This window comes from Pogona vitticeps, chromosome 4, assembly GCF_051106095.1.
Source record: "Pogona vitticeps strain Pit_001003342236 chromosome 4, PviZW2.1, whole genome shotgun sequence".
Classification (NCBI taxonomy): domain Eukaryota; kingdom Metazoa; phylum Chordata; class Lepidosauria; order Squamata; family Agamidae; genus Pogona; species Pogona vitticeps.
In genome coordinates, this window is record NC_135786.1 from 97,083,216 (window position 1) to 97,095,988 (window position 12,773).

Below are 12,773 nucleotides of genomic sequence, written 5' to 3' on the forward strand. Positions count from 1 at the left end.
CAAACATAAAGGGTTATATATTAAACTGGTCAGCTTTATTGGAAAGTTCAGAATCTGTATGATTTTCAGAAAGGAAGCAAGAGATGGACCAGTTATTTCTAAATCTTAATAAACTGGAAGCTGGAATGCCTGTCCTGCTCAAATCTTGTAAATGTTTTGCTTTCATACGCTTTTCCTGGTGTGGAATCTCTTTCTAGTGATTGTAGCAGTTCATCCAAAAATCAGGAATTTTCAAAAAAGTTGTTATTCAACATCCTTGAGAGGCAGGCATATTTTTGGGAGGTTAAGAGAGAAGTAATTAGTGATCAGATTTTTCCAATAGGTGAATAGATATGCCAACTTCTGTCTTGATACAAAATTTCAGCTGTACAGAAGTTGAGTAAAAATGATGATTTATTAAACATATCAAAAAGTTAGCTCTTTATAGTATTAATACTTATATTCTTTTTGTAAAGAAGAAAATGTACTGGATTGTAATTCTAATAGCAGAAATATAAACCACTTTGATTTTGAAATATCTAAAATACTTGGATATTTATAGCCTTATGAGATGATTTTTCTGCTTTTTCATCATATGCCTGCAGAGGGTGCCAAATGCTCTTTTTATGCTTGGACATATGCTGCCCAGAAACTAGAACTCTACCTTTAGTTATTGTTGACGTCTAGCCTGCTCATGTAGGAAAAATGATTTTTATTGAAGGTTGGAAACCTCTAATTTTCTCCACTTAAATTATAAAAAAGGCAGTATAGGGAAGCTTTTACGATTCTTTTAGTTCCTGTCTTTTGATGCCTGATTGACAATTATACTCTCAACTATCAGTAGAGAAATCCATAAACTTGGATTTTGGATATCTGCGAAATACCCTCTTAAACTGGATTGGCTTGACAAATGCCCAGATTTGTGCAGTGTGCAAGAACAAGTAATTATGGAAAGGAATTTCATCTGGTACTGGAAAAATATTTGCAGCAACATATATGAGTGTACAGATGTTAAACTGTTTAAAGCTTTCTTTGTATTCAGCTAGTAATAGATTTTTATTTTGCTACTTGGTACTACAGATAGCGTATTTATTGTGTCTCAGGGAATGCTGTGGTAAATGTATTAATTTGCAAAATAAATTATTTCTCAAAAACCTGAGGTTCTGTAAAATTAGACGCTCCAATGATTCCGTGTTTGGAAATCTGGTATTTAGCCATGTAGGGAGAGATTTTGGGTATACAGGATTTCTATTTTGTTATATTTTTGCATTTTAACATAATTTTTAATATCATGGGAGCTAATTACAAAAAAGTAATTTTTGTCATTGTTAACAGGACAGCATAGCAGTACTAGTATATATCTTAACAAATCTTGCAGATTCAGCTAATTGGGGCCCAAAGTTTCTGATGCTTACCTTTACAGTTTAAAAAAGGGAGATATGCTGTTGTGGATTCCATGCTGCACACAAGAAATGACAAATAACTGGCATACCAAATGGTTCTGCAAATACTGTTGTCAATGTCCACTAGAATAAACTGGTCTCTGCTGCTATCTTAAGTGTCAGCTGTTATTTAAGCTATTGCTAAAATTTCATGTTAAATAGGCATAATTTTAATGCTTGTTCTTATCTGACATGTATTTTCTTGTAGGTGTATTTCTACATATTGTTGCTGATACACTTGGGAGTGTTGGTGTAATCATATCTGCATTACTAATGCAGAACTATGGTTTAATGATAGCTGACCCTGTTTGTTCAATGCTGATAGCTCTACTCATAGGAATAAGGTAAGCACTGTAGTGGTTAATCACTTTTTAAGATTTGGGAATCATAACAGTTATCACAGTCTTCATTGTCAGTTGCTATAACTACAGCAACAGCTATCTTTATTCTTTGTTGTCTTTTCCTATCTTGTTCTGGTTTGGTTTCATATCTAAAGGAAACTTTCTCCTGTCAGTAGCCAATCTTGCATGTACATGTAATTTTGTGAATATTAATCTTGTAAAATAGCTTTTCTGACCCACATTGTGAAACATCTTCTCTCTGTTTTGTGTGGTTTATATAAGCAATGTACTGTACTACTAAATGGAGCAGAATGGCCTGAAATTCAATGGAGGCTAGCCTGCTGGCACACAACACAGTCTTCACCAAGCTAAGCTGCCAAATGTGTCATAGATGAAGCTGCTTCATACCCATATTTAACTGCTAAAGTTTCTTCTCTCCCCGTTTTTTGGAGTAGAATTTCTTATGTTTACTTAAAGCAGTGTTTCCCAACCTTTTCCAAGCGATTACCCACTTTTATAACAGCCAAGTAACTTGTGCTCCCCGCCACATTTACATAAAAAGATATTTTCAATGAAAACACATCAGAAATAGATTTTTCAAAATATAACTCTAACCTAATATTTAATGTGATGGTTATATTTGCATCTGAGCAAAAATAAGTGATTAAAACCTTCATGGTGAAATGTCCTATAAAAATGATTGCAACTAAAAAGAAGCCTTGTACCCCTCTGAAAACACTTTGTGACCCCCTTGGGGATCACAACCCCTGTTGATATCCCATAACTTAAAGCATTCCACATGGCATGGATATCTGAGTTAGAGGAGTCTTGAAGTGTTAGTATTATATTATTCTTAGAAATTGCTGTAAATAAGAATTGATGATGTAGCCTACAGGTTTCTCTGTTATTGAAAAGGTATTTTAGGTAACTATGTGATTCTGGTATTGCAGCATTCTGGTCTTACGGCAGTAATAAAGAGAGCTCTGAAGACATTATGTAACGGACATTTGCTTTTGCAGAATTGCAGTAGTTACCCAGACGCATGCCTGAAAAAGAGGGCACTAGAGGCATCTTGGTAATCATGAAAACTGCTTGTTAACATTTCCTATTCCCAGATCTCATGTATCTCATGTAAAATAGGGAGTAGAATCAGAGAGGAATTAGTAGTAGATTATTTTGAACATTTAAGTCAGAGCCAGAACTCTGGCCATTTCATTTGTCTGCTAATGGTGATTTTTTAAAATTAAAAATGATTGGAAAAGTATACACTATAACAATGGTGGTGAACCTTTTTGGGCTCGCGTGCCCAAACATGAGGGGGGAAAAAAACAGTGGGTGGTCTGCTGCCACCAGTATTGTGGCAGCGGCGGACCCGGAGAACCTGAAACCAGAAGTGTGGACCTGGAGCTGGAAGTGGTGGCAGAAGGGGGAATCCTGGCACGGAGGTGCCTCAAGACCCCTCTGCTGCCAGCACCAATTGCTCCCGATCTGCCTACTGAAGCGCCACCACTGGCTGCAGCCACCTCCTTTGTGTCCCCAACCCTCTGTCCGCGGCCCGGTGCCAGTCTGTGGTTTTGGCTGGACTGGGTCAGGGACCCAGATCTTCCGCCCTCCTTCACACCCTCCCCCCTGCACGCCCACCCGCACAGCCCCTTTGCGCATGTGTGCACGTGTGTGCGCGGGGGCCACTTGCGGCCCACGCCCCTTTACGCATGCACGTGAGCACGAGGGTACCCTGCCCCCCCACAGACCCCTCCCCCCCTCAGGTTGGGGGACCACTGGTGTAATGTGCTCTTCAAACTTTCCTAATCCATCAGTACTTCAGTTTTTGAGAAGCACTTCCTTGATGTGTTTTGATCCTAGTGATATCTTCAAATAAGTATGCCACAGTAGTTAGTAAGCTTGGATATTAAGCTTTATGCTTATTGAAATGCTAACAGCTTTTTCTTAGTGCTGGAATAAGTCTTGGCCTTCATTTTTTAAATTTAGCTGAATCAGCAGGCCAAGCTCATGTCATGTGGATTCATGTACTATTTCAACTACATCATGATGGTGTATGTTAAAATGGGAAGAAGTCTAAAATGGCCCATGATTAGTGTTAAGTACGTAACTTAATGTTATACAACATTATATTTTATGTGTGTATTTTAATATTTCATTGATTTCTATTATAAAAATGTTTTTCCTATGAGAAATGTTGAGCTCTATGTCATGACTAGAGGTTTGCACAATCAAAAAAAGCTCTAAAGAAGCCATAAAAACTACTCCCAAAAAGACAGAGGCAACAGAAGATCAAGCTACTTCAAAATAGGGCAACAGTACAATCAACACCAGACAAAACAGTCTAGGAAAAGCAGAATAAATGCACAGTAAATTCATAGGGTTGCCATATGTTGGAAGTGACTTGATGGCCCTTGAAACAAATTAATTAAATAACAACATTTGAATACCAGTCAAACAAAACATTGGAGATGCCCCTTTCACACACATAGGGGAATGGAGAGCAAAATAAAAGCTCCCTCTCTCAAAAACAAAGGCAACCTCCTTCACCCAACCGCTAGTCAAAGTCAGATCAAATAAAATTACTAGAATACTGTATAGGGAGATTCCCCATCACTACCACCATGAGCACTTCATTCCTTCTCCTCTTGTCCAGCAGGCAGATCAGGCAGGAAGCTACAGTAATCGAAGAAGGAAAGGACCAAAAGAGAGGAAAAATCCCCAAAGAAATCAGGGGTGGGGGAAAGGGGGAATAAAAAATATCTTTAAAAAATCCAATTGAGGGGGAAATTCCCCCCAAAAATCAAGACACACAAAAAAAAGGGGGGGGGAAGGATTCACAATAAAGGTAGATGCAATCCAAGGTGGAGGGGGCCAGGAGCTCAGCAGCACAATAATTCCACAGGGAACAACTAAGCAAAGAGCAAGTTTTCCTTGGGTTCCACGCCCTTCTAAAGTAAAATAAAGTGTGCTGCTTATATATTGCCACATAATGCTTAAAGTTTTCTCTGAGTGGCTTGCAGTTTAATTATTCAGGCTACACATTGCCCCTTGCTCAGTGAGCTTGGAAGAATAGAAGGTTGTGTCAACCTCAAACTGGCTCCCTGAACCTGGGATCGAACTCAGGTTGTGAGTAGTCTCTGCAGTACTGCAGTTTAACTGCTATGCCATGAGGCTCCCCTGCCCACCTTTGGTATGCCAAATCGTAGACTGAGAATTTCCACTCCTCCTGGACATCCAATAGCATCATATCCAGGAGAATGTCCACTCCTCCTGGACATGATGCTATTGGGTGGAAAAATTATCAAGTGATTTGCCAGACAAACGGAGAAAAATACGTTGCATGAGAAGGAGGAAATAGGAAAAAAATGAAACTTTTATGTATCCCACTTTCATTATTATGAATCGATCATGTTTAGGACTTCTCTCATACAGATCAATAAAAGAATAAAAGCAAAAAAGGGAACCTCTTATTTCCCCTCTTCCTTTTGAGTAAATACAGAAGTCCCATCCCTAGTCATGACCTCACTAGTGGTGTTTGTAGGATTAGTAACTTTTTTAAATTAAAACAATATAGGAGCACATATTTCTGGTTAAGTTGTCTTGACTATAAGCAAATCTTTGCAGGCTGCATCTATTCAGGGGAGTTGAATGGCATTAATCAACTGTGGCCTACCCAGCATCTGTTCTCTGGATGTTATGTTTCTCTAGGATCCACGTTCATAGCACTGTGCAAAGTGTATATTTCAGTTTTTTTAAAAAAATATTGCAGATTTCAGGCCTACATTCATTGGCCTTTATGAGTGTCAGCCCTAATACAAATGGCATTTAATATATAGGTATGACGGTTTGGCATACACACGGAGAGCAGATATACAGTCATGGCCAAAAATATTGGCACCCTTGCAGTTCTGTCAGAAAATGCAACCCTTCTCTCAGAAAATTGTTGCAGTTGCAAATGTTTTCATACTCACATATTCATTTCTTTGGTTTGCATTTTCTTGTGTTTGCAAAAACACAGAGAAGAAAAGTCAAATTTGTTACAATCCCAAACAGATACCCAAAAATGCACTGGCCAAAATTATAGGCACCCTATCTAAATTGTAAGAAATCATTGCTTTTCAAGCATGTGATGCTCCTTTAATTTGTACAGTGATGCTTCGCATAGCGATCGCTCCATTTAGTGATGAAATCGCTTTGTGATGCATTTTTTGCGATCGCAAAAGCGATCGCTTTGCAATGTTCCCTATGGGGGAAATTTCGCTTTGCGATGATTGGTTCCCTGCTTCTGGAACCGAGCATCGCAAAGCGACAACTTTAAAACAGCTGATCGGCAGTTTCAAAATGGCCGCCGGGTAAACAAAATGGCCGCCTGCTGTTTTCTGGGACAGATTCCTCGCTCTACAGCCACCGAAAATGGCCGCGCTATGGAGGATCTTCACTGAACGGTGAGTTTCCAGCCCATAGGAACGCATTGAAGGGGTTTCAATGCGTTTCTATGGACTTCCCCCCCCCGCATTGCGACGTTTTCGTTCTGCAGCGATTTTTGCGGAACGAATTAACATTGCAATGCGAGGCACCACTGTATTTAGACAAACTTGTTGCAAGTAAGAAGTGTGGGCAATATAGTAATCACACTTGCAACCAGTTAAGATGGAGAAAAGTTGACTCAACCTTTGTGTGACACTCAGCGTGGAGAAAAGAATGAAGCGTAAAGAGTTGTCTGTGGATTTGAGAGAAAAAACTATGGAAAACCATTGACAATCTCAAGGCTACAAGTCCATCTCCAGAGATCCTAATGGTCCTGTGTCCACTGTGTGCAATATCAGCAAGAGATTTACAGCCCATGGCACTGTAGCTAACCTCCCTGCATGTGGACGGAAGAGCAAAATTACTGAAAAATTACAACGAAGGGTTGTTTGAATGGTGGATACAGAACCCAGATTAACTTCCCAAAAAATTAAAGCTGATCTGCAGACACAGGGTACAACAGTGTCAGCTCGCACTATCTGTCGCCATCTGAATGAAAAGGGATGCTATGGTAGGAGACCCAGGAGGACACCACTGCTGACACAAAGGCATAAAAAAGCAAGACTGGAGTATGCCAAAACTTATGTGACAAAACCACAGTCCATCTGGGAGGACAAAAGTAGAGCTTTTTGGTCAAGGACATCATGGCACTGTTTAGAGAAAAAGAAATGAGGCACTCAAAGAAAAGAACACAGTCCCTACAGTCAAACATGGGGGAGGTTCAAAGATGTTTTGGGGTTCCTTGCTGTTTCTGGCACTGGATGCATTGACTGTGTGAATGGTATCATGAAATCTGATGATTACCAAAGAATTTTGGGCACAATGTAGTGGCCAGTGTCAGAAAGCTGTGTCTTCACAAGAGGTCATGGGTCTTTCAGCAAGACAATGACCGGAAACACACTTCAAAAAGCACTCAGAAATGGTTATAAAGCGCTGGAGAGTTCTGAAATGGCCCACGATGAGTCCAGATCTGAATCCCATGGAACACCTGTGGAGAGATCTCAGAACAGCAGTTGGCAGAAGGCATCCTTCAAATCTGAAGGCCCTGGAGCAGTTTGCAAAAGAAGAGTGGTCCAGAATTCCAGTAGAGAGGTGTAAGAAACTCATTCATGGTTACGAGAAGCTATTGTTTTCAGTTATTTTTTCCAAAGGGAAAATTGCTACCAAATATTACGTTAAGGGTGCCAGTAATTTTGACCCGTGCATTTTTGGGTTTTTGTGTGGGATTTTATCAGATTTGACTTTTCTTTGTGTTTTTGTGTTGTTCCAGTGCAAACCAAAGAAATGAACATGTGAGTACGAAAACATATGCAACTGCAACAATTTTCTGAGAGAAGGGTTGCATTTTCTGACAGAATTGCAAGGGTGCCAATAATTTTGGCCGTGACTGTACACAATTCTGGCTTATTGGGCTGACATGTAGTTCCAAGGACCATTGCTTGTGGCAAGTGCCAGTATATATAGGGTTCATTTAACTTTTTGGCACTAGAAAAATACATGGATCTTCAGGATAATTTGTTAAAAGAACTCAAAAAACTGGAGTTCATGTTTTGCAGTAAGTGGAAATGGATGCAGATGATATTAAAAACGTACAGTATTTTTCCGTGTATAAAATGACACTTTCCCCTAAAATAATTAGAGGAAAAATTGAGGGTCGTTTAATACACAGGAGGCAGTTGTACGCATGCTCGGGCACCTCTTGCTGGCACTGCTGCCCAATTGCCTCTTCCAGAGCTCAGGGCTTGTCCCCTCTGAGGCAGCAGCAGGAGGAAGTGGAGACAGAGGTGAAGGAGCAGTCACGCGTGCTTGGGTGCCTCTTGCTTCTGCTTCCCTCGCCTGCCCGATCATCTCCTCCAGTGGGACTGATGGGCCTCACCTCCAGCTCACGTCTGCCTTGTCCTCTCTGGTGGCGGAGGGAGTAGGAGGCAGAGGCAAAGGAGCAGTCACATGCGCTCAGGGGCCCCTTGCTACTACCTCTCCCACCCGCCCTATCACCTCCTCCAGTGGGACTGACTGGGCTCACACAGCAGAAGGCAGAGGCAAACGAGCACTCTCATGTGCTCAGGCGCCTCTTCCTGCTGCTGCCGGCGGATGACCACCTGCACTGATTGTCTCAGGTCAGGGGACAAGGCAGCCACGTGAGCTGGAGGCAGCAGCAGGAGATGGAGGTGGAGGAGCAGTTGCCCATTAACTGCTCCTCCATCTCCAGCAAGGGTCAAAATTAGGGGGTTGTTTTATGCTTAATATATTAATACCCAGTTTTTGTTTTTTCCTTTAACAAGCATTGGATATTAATATGCAGGGAAAATACTGTATTTCAAATAAATCAGGCATTCCTTTTGTGATGCAGGCAATAGGATGATTCTTTCTGTTTAGATCTTTTCTATATGTGTTTGTGCCTGTGAAGTTTTAATAGGTTTCTTCCTACTGCATTTGATATTGGCTGTAGAGAATACAGTGGTGCCTCGCTTAGCGATCGCTCCATTGAGCGACGAAATTGCTTAGTGATGGACTTTTTGCCATCGCAAAAACGACTGCTTAGCGATGGTCCCTATGGGGAAAATTCGCTTTGCGATGATCGCGGGGAAGCGATCATGGCAAAGCAACCCTTTTTAACAGCTGATCGGCAGTTTCAAAATGGCCGCTGGAAAAACAAAATGGCCGCCTGCTGTTTTGCCTCACTTAAGAGGCAGCGAAAATGGTGGTGCTATGGAGGAGTTTCGCTGAAAGGTAAGTTTTTAAGCCCATAGGAACGCATTAAATGCATTTTAATGCGTTTCTATGGGCTTTAAAAAATCGCTTAGCAATTAAATCGCTTAGCGACTTTTTTTCCGGAACGGATTAACGTCGCTAAGCGAGGCACCACTGTATCTGAAGTGCCAACTTCCTTTCAAATATAAATTAGCTGTGGGCTGTTGAAACAGGAACAAAATTAATCTTGTATCTCATTCTCTGAAATGGTGGATAATATTTGTTACTCTTGAGAACGTGAGGCTGGAAACCAGTTTTGAATATATATTTAAGAAGGGGAGAAAGAGTGATTTAACAATATTGTTAGTTTATTCGTCACAAAAACTATTCTGTGTCAACACCTTGATGTAGGAGAGAGAGAAACGTACTGCTAGGAAGATGTGACATGGAAGTTCTTATTAGAAAAGTATATGTATGCAAAAATGTTGCTTTCATGTGGATTCTTGGGGCCTTCTTGTTACCTATTGTCATATTTAGCTCAGATAAGTCCTTAATATTCTCTTAGGGTAGGGAAGAAAAACAGTGTATTTTCAAGATCATGTGATATTTTATTTTTCTTTGGCCTGGAAAATATTGCTGTAAAAGTGGCATAGTTTAGAGATAAGATGCCACTCAATACCATACAATACACAGAGACAATTAACTGCTGGGAGAAGACAGGAGTGGATAGAGAGAGAGAGAGAGAGAGAGCTAGAGAAAAGCCAAATTTGGCTGTGGGCCAGTTCACTTGCCCTTGGAAGCAAATGCTGTGGTTGGAGTCTCTGCAAGAAAATAGCTCACACTCAACTGCATTCACCCAGTTAGCTTTCAGAGATTTCTAATGCATATCATATCTCTTGTGTCTTGAATTGAACCTCTGATGTCTAAAGCCAATGAGAACTACGTTGCTTCTGTTGACCTGTATATCACTATCTTAAAAGTTAAATGTCAGCATAACTACATTTTCATAACAAGTTCTGTTTTTATAAAGTGCAGAGTCATTGCTGTAAAATGAAGTTGTTCCAATCATGCTGCTTCTTAGGAAGGGAGCCTGACCTTCTTGCGCAACACATAGACAATACTGTATTCTCACTATGCTAACGTTAACAGTGGGCAAATGAGTCTTTGTGAGCGAAGGAAGGAAAGTGAGCCGTCCTCACGAGTGTCAACAGAAGAAGGAGGCGGAGGATGCGCTGTGGGAGAATTGATAAAACTAGATGAGGAAGAAGGGGGCGTCAATAAAGCCATAGAGGTGTTCCTAGCGGAGAGGACGAGAGACTGGGGGGAGGAGTCGAGCGAGTGGAGATGGGATGAGGTTATAAAGGAGGGGAAGGAAGAGAGGGAAACAGACAGAGAAAAGGAGGAAAAGGGCACCCAAACGAGAGAGACAGGAGCAGAGAGGGAAAGAATCGCGACTCTGGTTAAGAACTTTCCTAACCTGATGAAAGAAGACGGCTTGCTGCCTCTGCCTAAAGAGTTGAGTCAGGCGGGAGTCCGTGAGTCCAAAGAGGGATGGAAACCGGGAGGGGGTATGGCTTTTCGCCCTACGATGGACAAGGCAACCCCTGGTGGTGTCAGCCCTTACCTACCCAGATTGGAGGGGTCGACCGTGGTCCATCCCTGTTGCAGGACTACCTGCTCAGTTCTGACTGCGTCGGTCGCGAACCCGAACGCAACCGTTCGTTTTGGGGTGAGGAAACAATGAAACATAAAGATGTGGCGCCTGGGACTAAACCCAAGAAGTATAACTTGCTAACAGACGAAGAGTTGCCGGACCCATTCGGTCCAGAGTTATCTGATGTTAAAGTTAATAAAACCAATCCGTTTTTGACTGTTACATCGACTCCGGCTATTATTCCCGCCGATTCCCTTGGTCCGCCCTCTTCAGGAAAAGAACCCAATCACAGTGGCGCCCAACGTGGGGCGGACCAATGGGGAGGCAGGGAAGAAATGACGAGGATGTTGAAGACCATAGAGAGGCAAGAGAAGATGATTGAAAGTTTGACGGAACAGCAAATGTTGGTTACCAGACACATGATGAAGCTGGGGATGGACGATGAAAGAACCCCAAAGAACAATGTGTTTATAAAGAATGGTCTAGTGGCCGGCCCTGCCCCCATCAGGATACAAAAAATGAGTGCTAGCGATGATCCGGAGGCGTATCTACATACATTTGAGCGCGTAGCGGTGGCTGCAGGGTGGCCTAAAGAACAATGGACTTTAATATTGGTACCTTGCTTAACGGGACTATTGCAAGAAGTGGTAGACACCCTGAGCCCCCAAGAAGCCGCACAATACGAATCCGTAAAGACAGCGATTCTAAGGACTCTTAATTTGACGGAGGAAGCGTACAGGAAAAGGTTCAGGGAGCTTAAGTGGAAACCTGGGGTGCATCCACGAACCTTAGTGCAAAGAATGAAAGCTAACATGACTAGATGGATTAAACCAGAAGACAAATCTAAAGAACAAGTCATGGAGGCGTTTGTGTTGGAACATTTGGTGACGACTTTGAGCGGGAATCTGAAAGGGTGGGTGCAGAAGAATAACCCGAAGCAGTTGGAAGAAGCCATCAAGCTGATCGAAGACTATTGCGCCTCAGAAGAAGCAATCAAAGAAGGTCCCGCCTTCTCAGGGGAACGCGGGAGACCTCGTGAGAAGGCGGGGACGCAGGCACAAGGCGGCGGAGTGAAGAGAGGGATGGACGTGCCAGGAGGAGCTCGTCCTCGCGGGCGCCCCTTCGAACCTATGGGGCCGAAGCCGGTGCGCCCAGTTACAGTGGACGACCGCGTGTTTGGGGGGCTTGTGTGTTACGGCTGCGGGACCCCGGGCCACGTGCGTCGGGATTGCCCTGGGACAGACTGCTCTTGGGTAGGCGGATCGAATAATACCCAAGAGAAATCTGGGAAACAAGTAGGTTGGGAGGTGGTTGCATGGGTGAATGGGGAGAAGAAACAGGCGCTAATTGATACAGGATGCGGCAGAACCTTGGTACGGGACATAAAATTAGAAGGGGTGGAAGAAGGGTTTACAGTGAAGTGCATACACGGAGACTCTAAGACCTATAAGACGACGTGGGCCGAAGTTAAAGTTGGAGAGGAGAAACGGAAAATGAAAGTGGGGATTGTTCCAGGACTTTCGAGAGAAATGTTGTTGGGAAGAGACTGGGTGGGTGATAGAACATTAGCCGAATGTAAAGAAGTGATGCAAGGAGACTGTGTTAAAATTGAAGTGGGAGATGATTTCTTGCAGGAGACAACACGCGACCACATGCGTATGTTGCAACAAGATGACGCCACGCTACAAGAACACCTGCGAACCGCGCGTGAGGTGGGCGAAGTAGCTGGGGGAAAAGAGGGGATGATTTTGGACAATGGGCTATTGTATAATGTGACAGAAAAAGGGGAAAGGAGGTTGGTGGTTCCACAGAAATGGCGTATGGCGATTTTACATTTGGCCCATGATATTCCTATGGCGGGGCATCTAGCATATGATAAGATGAAACCCAGGATTGAACAACGGTTTTGGTGGCCAGGAATGGGGAAAGAAATAGAAAGCTATTGTCAGACATGCCCAGAGTGCCAGAAAACTCAAGCCAAACCCAGACCAGGAGCTCCCTTAGTACCCATGCCCCTAGTGGATCAGCCCTTCCAGAGAATAGGGGTGGACATTGTGGGGCCCCTTCTCAAGTCGGCGGGGGGCCACACACACATTCTGGTTATTATAGACTATGCTACCAGGTATCCAGAAGCGG

At 42.8% G+C, this 12,773-nt stretch overlaps 1 protein-coding gene across 1 annotated transcript in view; it reads left to right on the forward strand.

Annotated features, from left to right (window-relative positions):
• Positions 1–12,773, forward strand: part of SLC30A7 (solute carrier family 30 member 7) — a 50,891-nt gene that overhangs the window by 18,806 nt on the left and 19,312 nt on the right. Inside the window, exon 8 of the mRNA XM_020788729.3 lies at positions 1,630–1,765. Within this exon, the coding sequence (XP_020644388.3) occupies positions 1,630–1,765 (136 nt within the window). The remainder of the gene's footprint in view (positions 1–1,629; positions 1,766–12,773) is intronic.